Raw genomic sequence first — 21,629 nt, forward strand, 5'->3', positions numbered from 1 at the left:
GACACAAAAGGACAAATACTGCAAAATTCCACTTACACGAGGTACCTAAAGCAGTCAAATTCAGAGACAATAGGGTTGAGAGAAGGGAGAAAAGGGGAGTTGTTTAATGGGTAGAGTTTCGGATTTGCAAGATGAAAAAGTTTTGGAAATCTATTTCACAATATTGTGACTATGCTTATTAACACTACTGAACTGTACGCTTTAAAAGGGATAAGATGGTAAAGTTTGTTATGTTTGTTCACCATATAAAAAAAGGCTTGCTGACCTGTGATCTAAATTAGATTGCATCCCTGCTGCAAGTTCACAGCCGGCCTCCCGGATCCTCTCTCTTATTAAAATCTTTCAGAAGCCGGAACCCTGCTGGCACTGGCTGCGCACAGTTTATCCGGGGACAGCCTTTCTTGGACCTGGGGCAGCCCATCTGCGTTCACCCAGCCCAGAGGGCAAACCTCCGGGTCTTGGCACCGCCCTCTCGCCAGGAAAGGGGAGGACCCCCGCGCGCCGGGCGGGGCGGGGTCATGGTCGCCGGGCCCCTCCTCTGGACGTGGCCGATTTAAGTGCGGAGCGCCGTGGTCACGTGGTGGGAGTGGTGGGGGCGTGGCACCAGGAAGCGGCCTCCGCGCCGGCCGGGATCGCGGAGGTCTCTGCCCGGCCCGACTTCCCCGGCCCCACGCGCCCCGCCACGGCGCGGCTCGCCCGGCTCCACGCTGGCGGCCGTCTCGGGCTCCCCAGCCGCCGCGGCGGCGCCCGCCATGGGCGAGGAGGAGTACTACTTGGAGCTGTGTGAGCGACCAGTGCAGTTCGAGAAGGCGAACCCGGTCAACTGCGTCTTCTTCGATGAGGCCAACAAGCAGGTCCGGGCGGCCGGCGCCTCCTCCCCCGCGCGGCCGCGTACCGGGTGCGGCCCGCTTTGCCGGTGCCGTGGGGCTGTCGGCGTGCGGAACCCGGGAGCCGTGGACCAGGCCGGGGCCTCCCCCACGGCCCCCGCGCGGCACCGGCGCCGGTCCTTTCCAGTGGGTGGGCGGAGGGACCGGCGCCACCGCGCTCGGCTGCCAGGTGTCCTAGCAGGGGACCACAAGCTTGGACCTGTAGCCAGCGCCACTGGCCCAGTGGCCCCTTGACCAGCGTTGTCAGCTATAGCACGCCAGTCCTTTCCAACCACCTTTTGTTTTATTGTTATACTTACAATCAAGGACTCAGATATAGAGATTTTCATTTTCCCCTGAAATTCTATAAAGGGAGCAAAGGCAGTGTATATTTAAGTGTATCAGCGGAGCCAGTGCACGGACTGGCTTAAGACTTGGGAGCCTTAGGGATCCGACCTGGTCTTGCACAGTCGGAAACACTGGGAATGGGAGTCTTTTTGATGTGTCTGCCTGCCAGTCTGTCTCTCTCTGAGAATGTCATCTGTAATCACTAGGGTCTATAGTCTTTTGTTTCTTAAGATTCGTGTGACCAACCAAGCGTCTGTACCTTGATATGCTCCCTGTTAGTTTAATTTATCTAAGGATGGGGTATAGCAGCAGTAATCATTGGTAAGTTGGTATTATGAGTCTAGATCCTTTCAAAGTTCAGATCATTAACATCATTTCTTTTCCCTCTCAGGTTTTTGCTGTTCGATCAGGTGGAGCTACTGGGGTGGTAGTTAAAGGCCCAGATGATAGGAATCCCATCTCATTTAGGTAACAGTATTGACGTTTTCGGAATAATTTCCACATGTAAACAAAGTGGTGTTTATGTGATTTTATCTTTGCATTCCCTAAGAGGTCTGGAGTGTGTGGAAGTGGATGGGAGAGGGAAATAGACACCTGAGAGCAATCTTGGTGGCACATATTAGATCCATCAGAATGAAGTATGTGCAGCCCTTGATGTGGGAACCAAATTCTCCAAAAGTAATGTACCTACTTCCTCAAGTCAGTGCATTGATGCACTCATTTCCGGTTTGTTGGGGGTAGTGTGGGAGCTTCATTACCCTATTTAGCCCAGGTCTTTCTTTGGTAGGCGGAGAACATTCATGTTTCTCATGTAATGTAAGAAAATCATGGCTTCCACTAAGCTTCATGTGACTGAATGCCCCAGTTTGCGCAAGTGGAGCTGGTGTGATTAACACAGCAGCCCTTTTAACTTTCAGAAGTGTTTCAGTTGGGTGGTAAACTGTTCAGTCACCTTAATTCCTGTGATTACAGAGGAAGAAAATGCAATGTAGGCCCTAAATTCAGTGATGACTTTAAAAGGAAATTTTGGAGGTGGCATGTGTTAGTGGAAAACTGTTTTTGAAGTAGAAAGCAGTGAACCTTTTTTTTTTTTTTTTCTTTTATTGCCATTTGTTCAGCAAATACTGATGCAGCCCCTGTGCTAGGCACCAAGCAAGTGAGGACTTTGAATTGGTCTGGCTCCCTTTGGAATGCTCATAAATTTAATGTGGGAGACGAGAGGACACACTGCTAGGTGCTAAGTGCTATAAGAGTTTTGCTCAGAATGTGAGAACATACAGAAGATGTGACTTTGATCTTGGGATGGGATAGGGATACCACTAGTTAGGGGAGGTAGAGGGATGTTCTCAGAGAGGAGGCAGCCTTTGGACAAAGCTTCGAGGTTTGAATGGATGATTTCTAGTTGAAATGGAGAGGCCTTCTAGATGGAGAACATCAAGGGCAAAGTCTGGGTGTTTTGGGGAATCCAGGTCTGTGCTGAAGTTTAGGGTATCTCTGGGGAAGGGGAAATGATAGTGGTGTGGCCACTGGCAGGGTCCAGCTTTGAACCTTATATATTCCCCTTTGGGATCAGGGCTTTGTCTTGTAACTGAAAATTTATCAGGTTGGATGTGGTATGATCCTGTCAGTGTTTGGAAACATCACACTGTTCACATCCTTGAGGCTGGATTGTTGGAAGCATATCAGAGAGAGGGATACCACTGAAAGACAAAAGAGATTGGCCAAGCCAGGTTTCGCAAAGATCAGGATCCCGGATGCCACCTGCCATTGCATGGGCAATCAGGGCATGCTTAGGAAGGCCTTGGTGAGACCTGGTCAACCCAGTGTGGAAAATTAAAGCAAATTGCCCATGATAGTCTACATTTGGGAGCTGTTAGGAGTTTGAGGGGGAAGGTATTTAATTGAAGTGGTTTGAAGCAGTTGTTAAGAGTCTGCATTTAGTCCATCTAGGGCATTGCTTCAGTTGTATTAAGTGGGACAAAAGTGGACTTTCTGACAGCTTTGTCATAAAAATGATGGATAGAAGGCTGTATTTGTGGAGAAGGTTACTGTGTGGTTATATGGTGTATATTTTTGTATAAACTACTTGTCAGGTGACAAGTATATGTGATCCTTCAGTCACTTTTATCCATTAGACTGTAAGCTTCTCCAGCAAGTTGTCACCAGTTGGATTTTATTGTTTGAAAAGACCCTACTGACAGCTTCAGAAACATACTTCTAATGTTAAACTAGGATTTGCTACCTCCTGAATATTTTAATTTTATTTTTTAGTTTTATTTTTACAGACTGCTTTTTGATTCATTATACACAAATGGACTACAACTTTTCATTTCTATGGTTGTATAGGATGTAGATTCACACCACTCATGTAATCATACATGTACATAGGGTAATACTGTCTCAGTCCACTCTTTCCTTCCCCCACCCCTTCCAACCCCATTTTCCTCTGTATCATCTAAAGTTCCTCCATTCTTCTCTTGCCCCTCCCTGCGGCCCCCCTAGTTATGTATCATCCACTTATCAGAGAAAACATTTGGCCTTTGGTTTTTTGCGCTTGGCTTATTTCACTTAGCATGATCTTCTCCAACTCCATTAATTTATTTACCTGCAAATGCCATAATTTTATTCTTCTTTATAACTGAGTAATATTCCATTGTGTATATATACTACAGTTTCCTCCTGAATATTTGTCTTTTGTCTTCCTAATACATGATAGTAGCCAGAATTCAGTTGTTTAACTTTTAACATATTCTTTCTTAAAGAATGGATGACAAAGGAGAAGTGAAGTGCATTAAGTTTTCTTTAGAAAATAAGATACTGGCTGTCCAGAGGACTTCAAAGACTGTGGTAAGACATATCTTTAAAAATAGCATTAAAAAGAGAACATTAGAAGTACATTAAGGGCTGGAGGTGTAGCTTGGTGGTAGTGCCTGCCCAGCATGCTCAAGGTCCTGGGTTTGATCCCCAGCACTGGGGAAAAAAAAATAAAGTACATTTGGAAGAGAGGAATTGCAAAACTCTAGTGTAAAGGAAACTTTTTTTTTTACTGTCCTGAAAGATATAGTTACGTAGCATTGTTTGAGCCTTTGAAGGTAAGAAATACACTCGAGTTGATAAATGAATCTGACCTTACCTTAACATTTTTGACTTAAGATTTTTTTAAAAGTAATTTGAAACTTCATGCATCTTTGTGTTGCTTGATAGCTAGCAGCACGGACTATGCGAGGGACAGTTTGGGCTACTTGGTATATTAGCCTTATCTGAGTCACTATTTATTTCTCTCATTTCTGAATGCTGGGTCTAATAGGAACAGATATTCCTAGTGGAGCACTTACAGATATTCACCACTGACATTGTGAAGCAGAGGAAAAGCTGTCAGGAAAGATAGAATCCTGCCCTTATCTCTTCAATCACTATTACTTGTTGGAATTTCTGGAAAGCCTCTTATAAAACCCATTTCTCTGACATCACCTATTTGAGGAATGAAGTTTGAAAATCAGTTTCTAAACTCTGAATATTTAGGTAGACTTTTTCTAGTTGAATGATAAACCTGCTGCTTTTAAGAAAGCAAATTATCCACATTGTTCTCTATATCTTTCCTATCTTTGGATATTTGTCAGTTATTTTCTGATCAATTTATAAATTTAATTAGCCTTTTCTTTTTATCCTGTGTGCCAGGTAGGTTGGTTATGCTGCCCAATCCAAATTTTTCCCTGTTTATTTTTTTCTTACAGGATTTTTGTAATTTTATCCCTGATAACTCTCAACTGGAATACACACAGGAGTGCAAGGTATAGATGGTTCCTTCCTCACCTGGTGGCCTTGGCTGTGGGTTGTGGATGGAGAGCTTTGAGCAGATGGTGGAGGCACCATCTTGGAATCTGGCTCTGTGGAAATGCTGAGCTTGGCCAGGGTTTTGCTCCAGGATGCTGGACAGTTTTCGCAGTTTTGAAAGTGTGTCTCTTCATCTGTTAGGTGGAGTTGGGAGGAGTGAATGGGTACAGTTGTTACCCCTAGCAGTGTCGGTGGCTGTTTGGGTCCTGGGCTTCTGCAATGGCATCTGCCTCCTTTGGAGGTTTTTGGGAAGGAGTATTTTTTCCTGTTTCCCAATGTTTCTTTCCTCAGTTTATTGTTCTTCCCACTTTCCTTATGCTTGCTGTCTTTCCCCAGGTGGAGACTCTAATCCACGTTAATGAGATTTGCTGGGTATAATAAACCAGACTGGAGGAAGCTTAACTCAAAGTGCCCCTTGCCACTAATGCACGGGGAATGGCTTTGTGCAGCTTTGGAACTCTTTTGCTAATGGAGTTCACGGTGGGCTCCTCAGCGGGGAGCAGCATCAACATGTGACTCCCCTCAGCTCTGCAGCTGTTGTGTGTGTGAAATAGCCCCTCACCTTACCCCTGCCCTGGGCAGTGGGGTGTGTGATCTCAGGATCCCCAGTCCCATTTTGGCCAACACTCACTGAAAAAGTTTATGTCCTTATCCTTTTTTGATGCTAGTTTTTATAACTTGGTTAATTAAGACAATGTCAACAGTACTTTGATTCCTAGAGGTAGAATCTGATGTCTCAGAGCTCTGGTCAGTTATCTTTTCACAAAACTCAAGCTTCCTCTGTTCTTACGGCTAGAAGGATTTAAGGAACACTTAGGGTCTTGAAATATTATGGGCAAATATCAAGGAAAACTGTATTTAAAAGAAAATTTGTTAATAAGCATTTTGGATAACTTTCATTAAAGGTGATACAAACTGCAGAGTATTTAAATTTGAGCTTTTGAAAGTTACTCATGCCTTTCTTATTAAATCAATAAGTAAATAAAAAACTTTGTATTATTTTCAGACTAAGAATGCCAACATACTAGGATTCTGCTGGACTAGTTCCACTGAAATTGTCTTCATAACAGACCAAGGAATTGAATTTTACCAGGTATTAGATTTACCATTTGTTTTCCTGAGAAGACAGTGATAGCAATTTGGCAGCCTTGTGAATTCAGCACTAAAGAGAAATTTTGAAATTCTAGAGTATTGGTCTCTTGCTTGTGTTTTTATTTTTAATTATTTCTCCTAATTACAAGTACTGCACTTAAAAAAATGTTGAAATATTGCCAAGATATATTAGGTAGAAAGTAGAAACCCCCATCATCCCTAGAAGTAACTATTATTATGGACATGGATGGTCCTCCATTTTTTTCTACACATGTACTTTTTTTTTTTTTTTTTTTTTAACACAAAAGGGAATATGTTTATAAACTTATTCAGCTGGATTTTTTTTTTTTTTTTTTTTTTTTTTTTTGCCTAGCAGTATACCTTGGACATCTCTCTATAGTGTATCTTTTTTTTTTTTTTTTTTTTTTTTTGGTGATACTAGGGATTGAACCCAGGGCCTCACTCATGGTAGGCAAGTGTTTTATACTGATCCACATCCTAACCTGTCTATATTTTATTCTGACTGAGTAGTATTCTGCTTTGTAGATATACCGTTGTTCTTTATGTATCAGAATATGTAGAGAACTTTTTAAAATGTGCCTTGATTCTAAAATACTGCATTTGCATTTAGAGTCTCATAAATACTTCAGTTAGAAAAGGGAAACCCCCCACACCAGGCCTAGCACAAACCAGAGTGGAGACGAGACCCGACCCAAGGCAGAGCTGCTGCAGGCTGGTTGGTGGCCAATCTAATACGTGGGGCCCTGGGGCTGTTAGTGTAGTTTGACCATATCCTTGATGAGTGAGAACTATCTTGTTCCTTGCTCTTTGGTGCATAGTGCCCGAGCATTTGGAGGCTCAGACATAGACTTTGGATTGAAACAGCCTGATAGGCTAACATTGCTTTATTAAATTGCTCCCTAGCCTTTTTGAGACTTATTTTCTCATTTGTTATAAAGAACTAATGATGTCTACTTCCTCAGGGTTGTGAAGAGTAGGTAAGAATTAAAAGCATTGAACATAGGGCTCTAAAAATAGTAGCTGTAATAAACACAAGTAACATTTTTCTGTTTAGTTCAGTGGGCTTTTTATGCATTTTATTTTCTTAATTTACTGCATCACTGATACTTTTTTACTGTATCTTAATTTGCTGTATCTGATACTTTTCTGTTTTTAAAATGAAGATCCTCTTTCTTGAACTCTACCTCAGGTATTGCCTGAGAAACGGAGTCTGAAACTCCTGAAGAGCCATAATATCAATGTGAACTGGTATATGTACTGTCCCGAGAGTGCTGTGATTCTGCTGTCTACTACAGTTCTTGAAAATGTTCTGCAGCCTTTTTATTTTAGGGTAAGATTAAGCTACCCCTTGAAAAAAAAATCCTTTTCTCACTCTACCCAGTTCTAATGTCCTAATGGGTCCCTTAAGAAGGGGCAAGCAAGTTCCTCCAACACAAACCTGACCCCCGTGGCCAGTAGAGGGCACCCTACACCATCAACTCTAAGAATGATTTGTCCTGTGGAGCTGAGTACAGTGCACAGGAGTGGCCATCAGAAAGGATGGAAAGATTGTGTGTGTGTGTTCACTTCATTGATTTGACGTAGGAAAAGAAAAAACATTGAAGAAGCTTAATAAACTCTTCCTGAAAATTTCTCCCCCTAAACAGGCTGGCACTATGTCGAAGCTGCCCAAGTTTGAGATTGAATTACCTGCTGCACCAAAGTCAACTAAACTCAGCCTTTCTGAAAGAGACATTGCAATGGCGACCATGTATGTCTTTGAGATAATTTCTTCTTGTAATTTCTTCTAGTTACCTAAGTAACAGGAGTCTGTTTTAAGCATGACAACAGTGCCCCTTCCTCAGGAAAAGGACCTTTGAACTCATAAGGACTCTTATGACATGTAGTACAGAGATTTTATGAATATGGAAAACATTTTGACTTTCCTTTAAAATTTTACTAGTTTTGTGATTTTAGAGAAGCTTTTTTTCATCTCTCTAGTCAGATACAATAAAAACATCAAAAAAATTCCTTCTCCCCTCCCCCGCCCAGTACTGGGGATTGAACCTAGGGTGTTCTACTGCTGAGATACATCCCCAGAGCTTTGAAAATTTTATTTTGAAACAGGGTCTCACAAAGTTCTTCAAGCTGACTTTGAATTTGTGATCTTCCTGCTCCAGCCACCTGAGTAGCTGGGATTACAGGCGTATGCTGCCACATCCAGCCCAATTTATGTTTTGATTATCTTTTAGATTTTTTTTTTTTTGGTTCATTCTGTGAGTTGAAGTCTCACAAGAATTTTTTTAAGCTAAAATATAATTGGCCTAAATATAAAGTCATTAATAAAAACATAAAAAGTTAATCTAATAAACATTGAAATGAATTACTGATATAGAAGGGTATAATTTCATTTAGAAAAGCAGATACCTCGGTTTCAAGCTTTGTAATGAAAATTTCAAACACGAAAATGGAAATTGATACAAAGAACTCTGTGTATACCATATCCATAATTCAACAGTTATTAAAAATTTTCTTCTCAAGTATTCTGTGGGTTTCCAAACTTAAAAATTTTAAGTAGTAACATGCTTTTAATTAATTTATTTATTTTTGGGTGCTGGGGATTGAACCCAGGGCCTTGTCTCCCCAGCCCCAGCTTTTTTTTTTTTTTTTTTTAAATAATTTTTAAGTTGTAAATGGACACGATATCTTGATTAATTAATTAATTAATTTTTATGTGGTGCTGAGATTGAACCCAGTGCCTCATACACGCCAGGAAAGCGCTCCACTGCTGAGCCTTGACTCCAGCCCATCTCTCTTCTTTTTTAAAGATACTGTTCCTTGGCATCCCAGTTTAGAAAACAGATAAAGTGAGAGCACTCTTGGATGAAGTGGGTCTGGAGACCCATCCCTGTCCCTTTAGCTTCTTCCTCATCCATGTGACAAGCCCAATGTAGTATTAACCAGTGGATTAGAAATTTTCACTCAAGAACTGCTCACAACAACATTTATTAGGTGACATTTAAAATGAGTAGTGATTATATTTTCCTATTAAGGAATATGTACTCATTATATAAAACTTGGAAAGCAAAGATTGAAAAAGAAAATAGCCACAGCTTATTACTACTCAAGGATACCTATTAACAGCACGTATCCCTTTCCAATACTTTTGGACTCTGCTTAGATTGACAATTCTCTTTTGAAAGGTTGTGATCAAACCACATTTAATCTTGCATCCCTTGTCCACTTTAATTTATGATAGGCTTTGGGTCACTAACTGCAGTTTCTTTGTAAACATCTTTGTTGGCTGCAAAATAGTCTTATTAAGTGAATTCTCATAATTTATTTAACTATAACTTTACAATTCAACACTTAGAAGGAATTTTACATGGCAAAAATGTGACATGTCTCTCCCTGTCCTCCAATTAGATATGGGCAGCTTTATGTTCTCTTCCTGCGACATCATTCCCGGACCTCCAACAGTACAGGAGCAGAGGTGGTCTTGTATCATCTACCACGGTACATTTCATATTCTCTCCCCACTTTCTCTGATTTGAAAATAATGAAGTGAAGCTTATTGCTCTGTTTTTTGACTATTCTCTTGTCCAGCAGGGAGGGCGCCTGTAAAAAGATGCACATACTAAAGTTAAACAGGACGGGAAAGTTTGCCCTCAACGTGGTGGACAACCTGGTAGTCGTTCATCATCAGGACACAGAGGTATGAGTTGTGTGTGGGGATCTGATCTGTGTTTGTAACAGGTTAGAGTTGCTTAAAAATTTTAGCACTGTGAAAATTGGCAAAACTTCCTGGATAAGAATGAGAGAGTGCTCTTTATACTCTAAGTTTTGTTATTCTAAGTGGAAAGCGATTTGGTATTCTAAATTGTTTAGAAAAAATGATCCTCTGACAATTGATTAAGGATAATTAAAAGGTATTGCAGAAAATAACATGAGTTTTGACCTTTAGAACAGTTATCTGGTTGAGCCAGCTGAGAGATCCCCTGCAGAACCAGAGAGGGACATGCATTCATGACCTCTGTACTCCTGCATGGGCCTGGCCAGTAGTGCCTGGCAGTCACGGCTTCAGGCTGAGGGCCCAAGAGGTCAACGTGAGGCCTACTTGTAGCTGTAGGCTGGTAGAGGGGCATCTGCTGGTAGACATGCCACTTTCTCCCTTGCCTTTTGGGAGATGTTTCAAGTTAAAGTCTTGCTTAAATCACTTTGAGCCAGGAGTGGTGGCGCATGCCTGTAATCCCAGCTACTCTGGAGGCTGAGGTAGGAGGATGGCAATTTTGAGGCCAGCCTGGACAACTTAGACCCAGTCAAAAACAAAACAAAACAAAACAAAAAGGGTAGGGATATTGCTCAATGGTAGAGGGCCCTGGGTTCTATCCCCAGTACCACAAAAAAGAAAAAATCAATCCGAGCTCTTCAAAGGAAGCATGCCCTAAGTACAAGACGTGTTTGTGAGAAGAGGTAAAAATGGAAAAGAAAGTTGTGATGTTAATGGCAAATTCCTCCTCAAATAAAAACTAGCTTGGAAGAATGGAATGCAAACACAGACTTTGAATCTCATCTGGAGTGATGGGATGTAATGTTTTCTTTGTATCCACTGTAGACATCGGTAATATTTGACATTAAGCTTCGCGGCGAGTTCGATGGCACAGTTACCTTCCATCACCCAGTGCTTCCAGCTCGATCGATCCAGCCCTATCAGATCCCCATGGCAGGTAAAGTGGATTCTGTGGGGAGGACTGTGCTGCTCTTTCCCTGTGTACCCGTGTTCTTGCTGTGATCTCTGGGAGTCATGTTCAAGATGGGGTGAGGGGTAGGGTGGAACATACACCTACAATCCCAGCTAGTCAGGAGGATTGTGGGTTTGAGGCCAGCCTGGGCAACTTACTCTCAGTAAAGTAAAAAAAAAATCTCAAAAAACAGGAAAAAAAAAGGGAGGGGGCGCGGTATGAGGAAAACGCAGGGATCTGATTTGGGGGAGGGACACTTGTATTTTTTTTAACCCCACGATGTTGGGGATGAAACCCAGGGCTGTGCACTTGCCACAACCCCACCTAGTTTGTTCTACTTTTTAAAAAGAATACAACTTATAATTGCATGAGTTAAAATTGTGTTGTGAAAAATATTTTTTCCTTTGAATGAAATAGAATGATTTCTGTTCCCTAAGTTTTAAAATGGAGAATTGTGATTACCCATTGGAACTGAAAGCTATTTAATGCTGATAACCACTCAGTGTTTTCTCTTTGGGTAAGCTCTGTGACCCTGCAGTTAAACTGGGCTGGTTATGGCTGTTATTTTAACCTGGGGTTACTTTTCTCTCTCTTTCTCACATTCTGTGTCACTAGTTATAATAAACAACTGCATTCTCTTGTAACTGGTGGTAACAATATAAGCTTATGGCTGTGGTTCTTGATTTATTACAAATCAGTCATCGTCCTGCCCAGAGAGGTTGGGGGAGGAAGTCAGAAGGGAGTTAGGATTTCAGAAAAAGGGGAAAGAAACCATTTGGTTGCTTTTGTCTGCTGTCAATGCAAATCCACTTCAAGGAAGAACTTAAGACAATATTCTGCTTTCTCTTAAGGGAGAGTGGAGTTCACAATTAGCTAGTCAGAGTCTCAGTGTAAACCATAGTCTGGCAGCTCATGTTTGGGGCTTTGGTAGCCGTGTTTTGTTCTTCAGAGGAACATCTGTGATTGTTGGTGGTATCCCACTGCTGGACTGTGTTGCACTTGGGAGTTCCTCCTGCTGTTCCCAGGGAAGGTTAAGAGTCAGGCTCCTGGTGGGTGATGGTTTAGCAAGAGCACCTCTGGGCCACCTGCCTGTCCTGCTGGATCAGCCAAAAGCTTAACTGCTTGTCTGAATGGTCTAGAAGGAGGAGCTGGTTCTCTCAGATGTTGGGATTTTCAGCTCTGTCTAGCATCTCACTTTTCCCTGGGTGGTAATATTTGCATTAAAAGAACAGATTGTGTCAGATTTTTAGCTTGTATCTGCCGCCCCCTTGCCATGAAAGTAACTGCTGGTGAATTGTGGGAAAAAACACTTTAAATATTTAAAACCTTCACTCTGAGCCACTTGTAAAGGACCAGTCAAGAGGCAGTTGAGTGTTCCTTGGTTCATTTTGATAAACAAGTGCCAGGCCACGATCAAATTAATAGCTTCAGCAATTAGGATTCCAAGAGCCGTGGAGTCTGTGGGGTTCTAGGGAGTGTGGGCTGGGGAAGCTTGTTTTGAGATTACTGGCCCTTCATTTTGTCTCCTGCTGGACTGTGAGCCCCTTGCAGACTTGACACTCTGTATGTTGCTCACCCCATGCTGGCACGGGGTGGCTGTGCATTCAGGGGCTGAACAGGCTGTTTTGTAACCAGTAGTTTGGGGAAGAGTCGGCTATCCTTTATTGCTTCTGATTTTGGCCTGTTAGGCCAGTGGTTCTCAATTTGACTACACATTAGGGTCACTTGGGGAACTTCAAAAATGCAAGGGAGCTCTCCACAGGGGCATGTGAGTTTGTGTGCCAAGTTGTGTTGAGGGCCATTGTCTCAGTTCAGACCTGCACTGTAGGTTCAGCTGGTGCTGAGGCCCGTCGGTCTGGGCTCTTCCCGGGTTAGGCTGTGTGGTCTGCTGAAAATGACCACCTTTCCCACCCACTGATTTTGATTGTACCTGGGTGATGGAAACAGAACTGGGAGCCTGTTTAGCTTGAAGGACTATCCCCATGACACATGAACAAGGTAACTGTTTGTCCTGGGCTCCTGGCATGTGAGGCTTGGGGTGTCTGGGTGAATCTGTTTCCCAGATAGCAGTCTGTGCTTGGACCTACTCTGTGCAGTGGATATTCGAACTAATTGTTCAGATAATTAAATCACAAACCACTTTTATTTGAAATATTCTTAGTAAATTTGGGTACTAGATCTTGACTCACCTTGATCAGTTTTTTGGTTCTTTAGTGTGAGTGTGTGCATGGTGACAGGTCATCTTTGGTCATTAAATCACTGTGAATGAAGCCTTGGCATGCTTTTCCCTCCTTGAAGAGACATTTCCTTTTTATTTTTTCTTCTTTTTGGTATTAAAAGTGCCAGGGGCACTTTACCACTCAGCCCCAGCCCTAGCCTTTTTTTTAACTTCTATTTTTTTTTGAAACAGGGTCTCGGGCTGGGAAGATAGCTCAGTCAGTAGAGTGCTTGCCTTGAAAGCACAAAGCCCTGGGTTCAATCCCCAGTACCGAAAAAAAAAAAGAAACAGGGTCTCATTAAGTTGCTTAGGGGTTGGACTCGCTGCTCAGAGACCTGGAGGAGCTGGAAGTGAAGGGGGGGCGGGGTGTTAAATGCTCTAGTGGAGGAGTGCTGGCTCTCGCTCGCAAAGGCTTGCTATGCAATGGGTGCCAAGTCGGTAGGGCCCTTACAGTATGCCTCTCGCATGGAACCCCAGTTCTGTGTGTGTGTGCCACTGAGACCCAGATCGGACTCCAGACATTCAGAGTGGTGAGAGCTGACTCTCAGACTCCAGAGGAGGTGGGGCCCCGCGTATCAACTTTGCACAGGTGCAAAGGCCCTACCAAAACTCCAGAGCCAGAGCCCTCTGCAGCCCCACAGGACCCTTTGAACTGGTTTGGAATCCTGGTTCCTCACAGTCTGCGGCAGGCCCAAACCAGCTTCTGGGAAGGCCTGCAGCTAGCTGCAGATATAGCCAGCCTCCAGACCTGTATTGACTGGGGTCGAAGCCAACTCCGGGAGATCCAGGAGAAACTCAAGCAGCTGGAACCTGGGGCTGCCTGACCTGTGTCTACAGGGGTAGGCACTCAGAACAGCTGTTCATGGATGTGGCTGTCTTTTCTCAGGCATTCTTCCTTCATAAATAGCTCCTGCTCCAACCTCCACTCCAGCTTATGTCCCTCCTTAAAATGTCATTGGTCTTCATGTTTTTGACTTTGTTAGGTGTGAAGTTCAAAGTTTTTAATCCTACGTTCACAATATGAGATGTAAATATTTCTTCCCAAACTTAGTAATATTGAAAATCACCTTCTTTGGAACCACTTTTAGGCCCATGTTCTCATAGGACAACCCTCCCCACCCCCCAACCCTGCCCCAAGAGCAGGTACATGGCTGTTCATGTTAGTGAACAGTTGAACAACATCATAGATTAGCCAACTGTAGTATCATTCCTGGATGATGAAACACTGTACAAACAGTGGCAGGGAAGGATAAGAGGTAGTGCTTCAGGGTCACCAGATCTTTAAGACTGACTTGGATAGAAGAAAAGATGACCACCATACCAGGACAATGCGATTTGAGTTAATAAAAATACAAACACCTACTTGGGTGTGATGTGTGCCCACCTGTTGTCCTAACTACTTGGGAGATTGAGGCAGGAGGATCACTTGAGGCCTTGAGTTTGAGACCAGCCTGGCAACATAACAAGATTCTGTCTCAAAGACAAAATAAACACATGAGTAGATGGGTAGCCCTTAGCAGGGTCTCAACCAGGAAGAGAAAAAGGTTTGGCCTAGATTTTCCAGGGATCTTTAGGAAGAGACTGTCTGTTTCAAAAACCTGCCTTTTCTTACCAGGAGTGAGGCAAAGACTTTCTTCATCTGTTGAAGGGCCAGTTGTGTTTCCTGTTCTGGGAACTCTTTCACTTTTCTACCAGGTGGTTTATCTTTTTAGCATTATCTAGGGGTTCTTTCTGTTGTTGTCTTTTTGTTTGTTTGTTTGCCAGGGGTGGGGGATAGTGGTATGTAATCCTTTTTTCATAATGTGAGATGTAAATATTTTTTCTCAGTTTGTCTTTTAACTTTGCTTGTGGTTTTTTTTTTTTTTTTCAAATTTTTATTTGTAAAATAAAACTACATCAATTGCATGGAATAATAATGAAAAAAAAAAAGTTGCTTAGGGCCTTGTTTAGTTGCTGAGGCTGGTCTTGAACTTGAGATCCTCCTGTCTCAGCCCTCTGAGCCGCTGGGATTACAGGCATGTGCCACCGCTCCCCGCCAGGAGACATTTTCATGGATTGTTCTCTACTCCTTCCCTCTTCCTTTCCATATGTTACCAGTGAGACAGGACAGTGCTCTTCCTAGTCAAATGAGCATTTACTGATGGCCTTAAAAAGCGTCACCTTTTGTCTCTTAAGTATAGCGTTTGCAGCATTCTCTGACTGCTTCATCACTCTGGTGTTTTCCCAATTTGTAGGTCCTGCTGCTGTGACCAGCCAGTCTCCTGTTCCCTGCAAACTCTGTATCCTTTACAAAGGCCTTAGCACTGTGTGCAGAGGGGGCAGCAGTTGCCTCTCCTTTACACACTGGTCCTGGAGTGTCCCTGCCACCTGCCCTAAGGAAGTGGAGGAGGCTATGGGAGCCACCCTGGGACCTTTCCTAACCATCAGGGCTTATGTAGAATGGGATCAACACCTGGCGGTGGGCCAGTGCTAATTGAACATGGGCTTCCGTTTTGTTTACATCTCTTCCTGATTTAGAATTTCCTATAATATGTAGATTCTTCATCCTGGATTGTCTTTCAACCTGACATCATTATCAGTGCAAGCCAAGGTAGGTCTGAGCGGGGACAATCAGGGACAATCATAATCAGAACATAGTGCTTGTTGACTTTACCTCATAGTTGCAGCCAGTGACAGTTTTGATGTGAATCTTTGAGAGATGGCCTTTTCCTTCAGCCTTGGGAAAGGGATTGTTTTTAGCTTATACTCAGCTCTCTGCTCTGCATGCATTTTGTCACAAGCCATGTTATTTTTAATAATTAAAGCAACAACTAAAGCAGTAGACCCCTGCTGTAAGTCTATTCTGAAATGCCAGACATCATGGCATGGGGTCTTCATTCTTGTCCCCCACCAACATTCCCACATGTGCCCCGAAGTCCATTCCCCTTTCTCACCTTGCTGGAGAAGCTTCCCTCAGCTGGTTTCCTGTCTCTTCCTGGGTAATCGCCTGTGTCTTTCTCTTTTAGAGAACTTTCTACATTAGTCTTGAATCACTTGTATATTTCCTGTCTTGTGTTCTGGGATTCTCAAGGAGAAAGCCCTAATGCTGTAGGCATGCTGTATCATGAACTTGCTTCTTGTGTGCATCGCTAATGGCACTAGCTTGTTCTGCCTTGGGAGAACTGAGAACGTGGCCATGCTGGTCACTTTTGATGAGTGTGTTGTTCTCCTGCGGAACCTCAGTTTAGGAGGGCTGCGCCAGCGTGTCTGCCTGCAGTGGGGGTGTTCAGTACACTCCTGGGTTGATGAGTGAGTTGTGAAATCCCATTGAGAGCCTGCAGAGTGACCCAAGTACCAGCTGATGTTGATGCTATATGTTAACATCTTTTTCTACGTGAAACATTTAAAGGGGCTAGGTACTGTGGTCCTATTTGGAGTTAAGGACCTGCCCCTCCATATTTAGGGAATCTCCCTAAATACACCACTGACACGATTCTGAATGTAGAACTTGCTCCTAAGGGATCAGCTAGGCACACAGAAAGTTTTATAGCCTGTCCTTCTGTTGTCAGATATGTTCCTTAGGGTCCTGGCATTGGTTAGAAAGAAAGGACTGTTAACCGTATTTGCAGTTTTCCCATGAGTGTTTAGGGTTACCACTTGTTGGACTTTTGTTCTGATTTGTACTGTATTGTTAAATTTGCTGTCTCTTAAAATCCAGGTTACCTCTGGAATCTTCAGGTGAAACTTCAGCCCATAGTAAACCTCTTGCCAGATAAAGGAAGATTAATGGACTTTCTTCTCCAGAGGAAGGAGTGCAAGATGGTCATCCTGTCTGTCTGTTCACAGAGTAAGCTAAAAAATCCTTCCCCATTAGTCTGGTTCCCATATTAGGCCTGTGCCACCGCCACCACCTTTTATGGGGAGATGGCCACATGGTCTATAACCTGTAGACACATTCTTTACTTGAAGGAAGGTTTATTTAATCCCTTGGAAAGGCTGAGGGGAAAAAATGTAGAGAAATCAGTAGAAAAGACCAGAAAATGAATAGTCCACAGGAAAGCATACTTAAATGTGGGCACACACAAGAGTGGGCCCGCTATCGCCAGTGTTAAAACAGGCATCTTCCAGAATCCAAGTCACGAACTGCATATATTGCTAGTTGAAGAATCTCCTGAGCCAGTGTGGTGGTGCACAACAATGGTTCCAGTTCTTGGGAGGCTGAGGTGGGAGGATCACTTGAACCCATGAATTTGAGATCAGCCTGGGCAACAGTGAAACCCTGTTTCAAAGCTTAAAAAAACAAAAAACTACCCCAAACCCAAAATCTTCTTCTGGTATCTGCCTTAGCTTTTTTTTTCTAATCATTAGAAAGGGGTCAAGGTTTTGAGTTGCCAGGTCATTTTATAAAATACAACATTTCTTTGATTGCCCTGTAAAGGAATGTTTGTTATCCTCAACCTTTGGGATTAAGAGTCATCAGCAACACACTGAAATTCCTAAGATTAATAGTTGGTTTGGTCTTGTGTGTTGTATTCTTTCCAGTGTTGAGTGAGTCAGACAGAGCCACACTGCCTGTGATCGCCACTGTCTTTGATAAACTTAACCACGAGTATAAAAAGTACCTGGATGCAGAGCAGAGTTACACGATGGTAAGTCAGATGGCCTGTGATGAAGCCCTTGTTAGTCAGCTTTTTCGTCACTGTGACCAAAACACCTGACAGGTGTTTAGAGGAGGGAGTTTATTTGGGAATCATGGTCTGAGAGGTCTCAGTACATAGGTGGCTGACTATCTCACAGTTCCATCATTTCATTGAGTATTCCTGCATTAACACAGGAGCTTTTGAATGACAGCTTGTATCCAAACTGTCACACTCCTGCCCTGTAATTCCTCAACTATTAAAATACAGATTCTGGTAGCATAAGGTCTCTGAGGCGTGATGTGTGCAGAGGGCAGGGTGACAGCAGCACATGCAGAGTGCCATCTCATTTTTGCCTTGCCTGTTAACTGATGTGCCATCATACACATAAACAGATCCTTGTTCTACCCCCGTTTTGTGGAGAAGAAAATCATTCTTGGCTTTGCGTTCATTTATACATTGCCAGAGCTTGGACTTAGCAACTTAGAAATGCAATTTCCCTTATTTGTCATATCTCCTTCCTTTCTCTTCAGAATATTAATTACAAAAATAAGATTTATCCTAGAACTCCATCAGAATCCTGAGAGACTGATGCTGAAGTATTAGCACTGTGCTTCTTAGTTTGTAGTAAGGGGCTGGAAGAAATCAACATGGCTTATGACCAATTACTGTACTATTAGTGCATCATATTTTCTGAAGCAAGAAAGAAGAAAAGTTTAGGACAAGTGGGAGAAACTATTTCACTTTAAGGACCTGATTGGTCCTAAGGCTAACAGTGGAAGTGGACTTAACACGCACAGAACTTCACTCCCCTTTAGCTCTTCAAGGGCAGCAGGTCTGAAGCAGGCTGGCTGCTGAAGGAGGTGGGCTGCCTGGATCACCTCTCTGCCCCATCCTGTCAGCCACGAGGGAGGCTGAGCTTTCCCAGGCCCCTCTGCTGTTGGTGTCTTGGGCTGTGGCAATCAGTAGGTCTGACCCAGATGGCAGTTCTGGGCTGTCCTCCGTGGCTATTAGGTTTCAGAGACTCAGCATTTGTGAGTGTGGCCCACTCGAGACAGAGAACACCTGGAGCTATAGAAATGTGAGGTTTCAGGCTGCACCCCACAGGTACTGCAGAGCCTACATGGGTCTATAGTACTTTTGAAACATGAGGCAAAATTCTCACAGCAATCCTAGTCAGTCAAATTTGGGGAGTTCAGGCTTACCATTAAAAGTCCTGATACACTAGGTCGAGGGATGTAGCTCAGTGGCATAGCACTTGCTTAATGTGCATGAGGCCCTGGGTTCCATCCCCAGCACCACAACAAAAAGCTAAAAAATCCCAGCATTCTCACTGCAACCTTTATTGTCAGAGCTTAATAAAACAAGCTAGCCATTTTGTTTTTATTAGTGAACAAATGCCATAGTTCAGAATTAAGAAAATTAGGTTGAAAGTTTTCAGAGTTTAATTAAAGTATGATCTATCTGAAGAGAAAACTGACTTAGGCTTATTTAGTTCCACCCACCATGAACCCACCCTGAGTATTTCCAAGATGAATAACTCTGACCTGCCAGTGTCCCAAATTGGCACAGGAAAAGTTCTCTAGTGAAATTATCTTCTGTCCTGCCTTAGGTTTCCATTGTGGGATTCAGTCTTTTTGGATTAACTGTAATTGGTCCCATTTCTCTAGAAGATGGCTACGCTCAACCACCTGTAATTTATCACTTTAGGCGGTAGAAGCAGGGCAGAGCCGGAGCAACCCGCCTCTCAAAAGGCCCACGCGGACGCAGGCTGTGGTGGACCAGTCTGACGTGTACACCCATGTGCTGTCACCGTTCGCAGAAAACAAGGTGCCCGCAGCTTTTCAGTGCCTTTGGGACCAAGAGTTCTCCAAATGGGTTGTTGTGGGGAAGTAGTAGAAATCACACTCTGACTAGGCTAACTGGTGCCTTCTTGGGTAAGGAACTTAGACTGGTACTTTGGTTTCTAATATCAGAACTTGTGGAATTGCCCATCATGCGGTTGAGAGATCATTGCAAAACCAAACTGGACCATTTTACTCTGGGCACAAGCAGGGGTGGAGATAAAGGAGTTGCGTGTAGTTCCTTTTGTTAATTCCAGTGTTTAAAAAACCACTCTTCTCTCTGTAGGAGATGCCACATAAATTTGTGATAGCTGTGCTGATGGAATATATTCGCTCTCTTAACCAGTTTCAGATTACAGTACAGGTAACTTTAAATTGGCATTTGTCATCCTAAAAGGAGTTGATTAAAAGCACGTTCAATCTTAGATGACAGTTTTTTGTGCTGGAAGGGTCTGCATGCCTGACGCAGACCGTATCGTTTAATTGGAATGAAAGTGTAACGTCAAGTCGGGTTGAAACCATTTCTTGTAATAACCGAAACATTTGCCCAAGTCAGGACAGCTGCAGTTCTCAGCCAGTGCTCAGTCTGTCGTAGCTGAGCCATTTGGAAATGTCCTGTTTTGTTCCCAGCATTACTTACATGAACTCGTCATCAAGACTCTGGTCCAGCACAACCGCTTCTACATGCTGCACCAGTTCCTGCAATACCATGTGCTCAGCGACTCCAAACCTCTGGTGCGTATCACCAGACTTTTACTCTTGTTGTGATTAAAAACTTAAAATGGTCACCTTCCTACTGAAGCTAGTCTGGAACCGTCTTTCAGGCTTGTCTGCTGCTGTCCCTCGAGAGCTTTTATCCTCCTGCTCATCAGCTGTCTCTGGATATGCTGAAGGTAATGCTGGTCTGTCACAGCTTCAGATGGCACAAATGTGTTTTTGTCATTTGCTCTGATCTGCACTTCTTTCCTCCTTCCCCACAGAGACTTTCAACAGCCAATGATGAGATAGTAGAAGTTCTTCTGTCCAAACACCAGGTCTTAGCTGCCTTGAGGTTTATCCGGGGCATTGGTGGCCATGACAACATTTCTGCACGGAAATTTTTAGATGCTGCAAAGCAGACTGAAGACAACATGCTTTTCTATACTATATTTCGGTTTTTTGAACAGCGAAATCAGCGTTTGCGAGGAAACCCGAATTTCACACCAGGTGAGTGTATTTGCCAGGGGAAACCTGGGGTAACCAGACTCAGCAAGAACCCACTGTGGGTGGGCAGCCTTTGTGTAAGGAGGATTCCTGTTAGCCTTTATGGAAACAAAGTTCCTAATAGCTGACCTAGCTCGTGGTCTGTAGCTGTGGATTCAGCACATGGGTGGGATGTGAATGACACTGGAACTCACAGCAGAGTGTTTTCAGGACCTGATTTAGGCCGTCTGGTCACAGCTGATCTTGGATATCCCTTTTGAAGAAGTCAGGAACAAGACAGCAAATGATGGCAGAGGGTTTTAAATGATTCCTGCCTAAAACTGAAGCATTCCTGTAATAAGCCTTGAAACAGTGGCTAATAACTCTCATCTCCAACTAGTGATAAAATCTAAGACATTTTTTCTTAAGTTGGACTCCAATTTAGGTCTGCCAACCTTTTTTTCCTTGGTGTACAGTGCAAGATAGCAAGCACTTATCACAATGACAGGTTTGAATCACTTCCATTTAGCTTTTCTGCTCATCTGAGCACATGGTGATTTGCTAGAGACTGTGAAGGTACCAGTTCTGTAGTAGAAAGGGCAACCCCCAGACTTAGGAAAACAGGGTATTTTATTAAAGAAAAATAAGTTAAAACCCAGTATACAATCTCTGAGCTACATTCTCATTTTCCTTTCGTGCCACACCTGTTGATTGAATCTCTATTTTCCTTCATAGGAGAACACTGTGAAGAACATGTTGCTTTTTTCAAACAGGTTTTTGGAGACCAAGCTCTAATGAGGCCTACAACATTCTGAAATCACTTGCCAGGCATTTTTTTTTTTTTTTATAAAAATGTGTACAAAGTTAATTTATTGCATTAATAAAGC

At 43.1% G+C, this 21,629-nt stretch overlaps 1 protein-coding gene and 1 pseudogene across 7 annotated transcripts; both read left to right on the forward strand.

Annotated features, from left to right (window-relative positions):
• Positions 1-594: 594 nt before the first annotated feature.
• RMC1 (regulator of MON1-CCZ1) lies at positions 595-21,585 on the forward strand. 6 transcript variants are annotated; one of them, XM_079108639.1, is made up of 20 exons: positions 595-854; positions 1,606-1,682; positions 3,977-4,061; positions 4,949-5,005; positions 6,055-6,141; positions 7,351-7,491; positions 7,808-7,911; positions 9,567-9,656; positions 9,750-9,855; positions 10,756-10,867; positions 15,335-15,379; positions 15,637-15,690; positions 16,798-16,926; positions 17,622-17,728; positions 19,427-19,546; positions 19,847-19,924; positions 20,191-20,295; positions 20,385-20,453; positions 20,541-20,766; positions 21,478-21,585. In XM_079108639.1, exons 1-20 carry the CDS (start codon positions 753-755, stop codon positions 21,555-21,557), a joined length of 1,974 nt encoding a protein of 657 aa, XP_078964765.1. In that variant the 5' UTR covers positions 595-752; the 3' UTR covers positions 21,558-21,585. The 6 variants fall into 6 exon arrangements, with proteins under 6 accessions (XP_078964765.1, XP_078964762.1, XP_078964763.1 ...); XM_079108636.1 differs by having other exon boundaries at positions 9,747-9,855; positions 20,385-20,766; XM_079108637.1 differs by having other exon boundaries at positions 9,747-9,855; positions 20,541-21,585.
• Positions 12,872-15,006, forward strand: LOC306642634 (coiled-coil domain-containing protein 115-like; annotated as a pseudogene). The gene is made up of 2 exons: positions 12,872-12,880; positions 13,412-15,006. The product of its transcript is annotated as a coiled-coil domain-containing protein 115-like (transcript).
• Positions 21,586-21,629: the final 44 nt, after the last annotated feature.

The sequence above is a fragment of the Sciurus vulgaris genome (genome assembly GCF_902686455.1).
Source record: "Sciurus vulgaris genome assembly, chromosome: 13".
Classification (NCBI taxonomy): domain Eukaryota; kingdom Metazoa; phylum Chordata; class Mammalia; order Rodentia; family Sciuridae; genus Sciurus; species Sciurus vulgaris.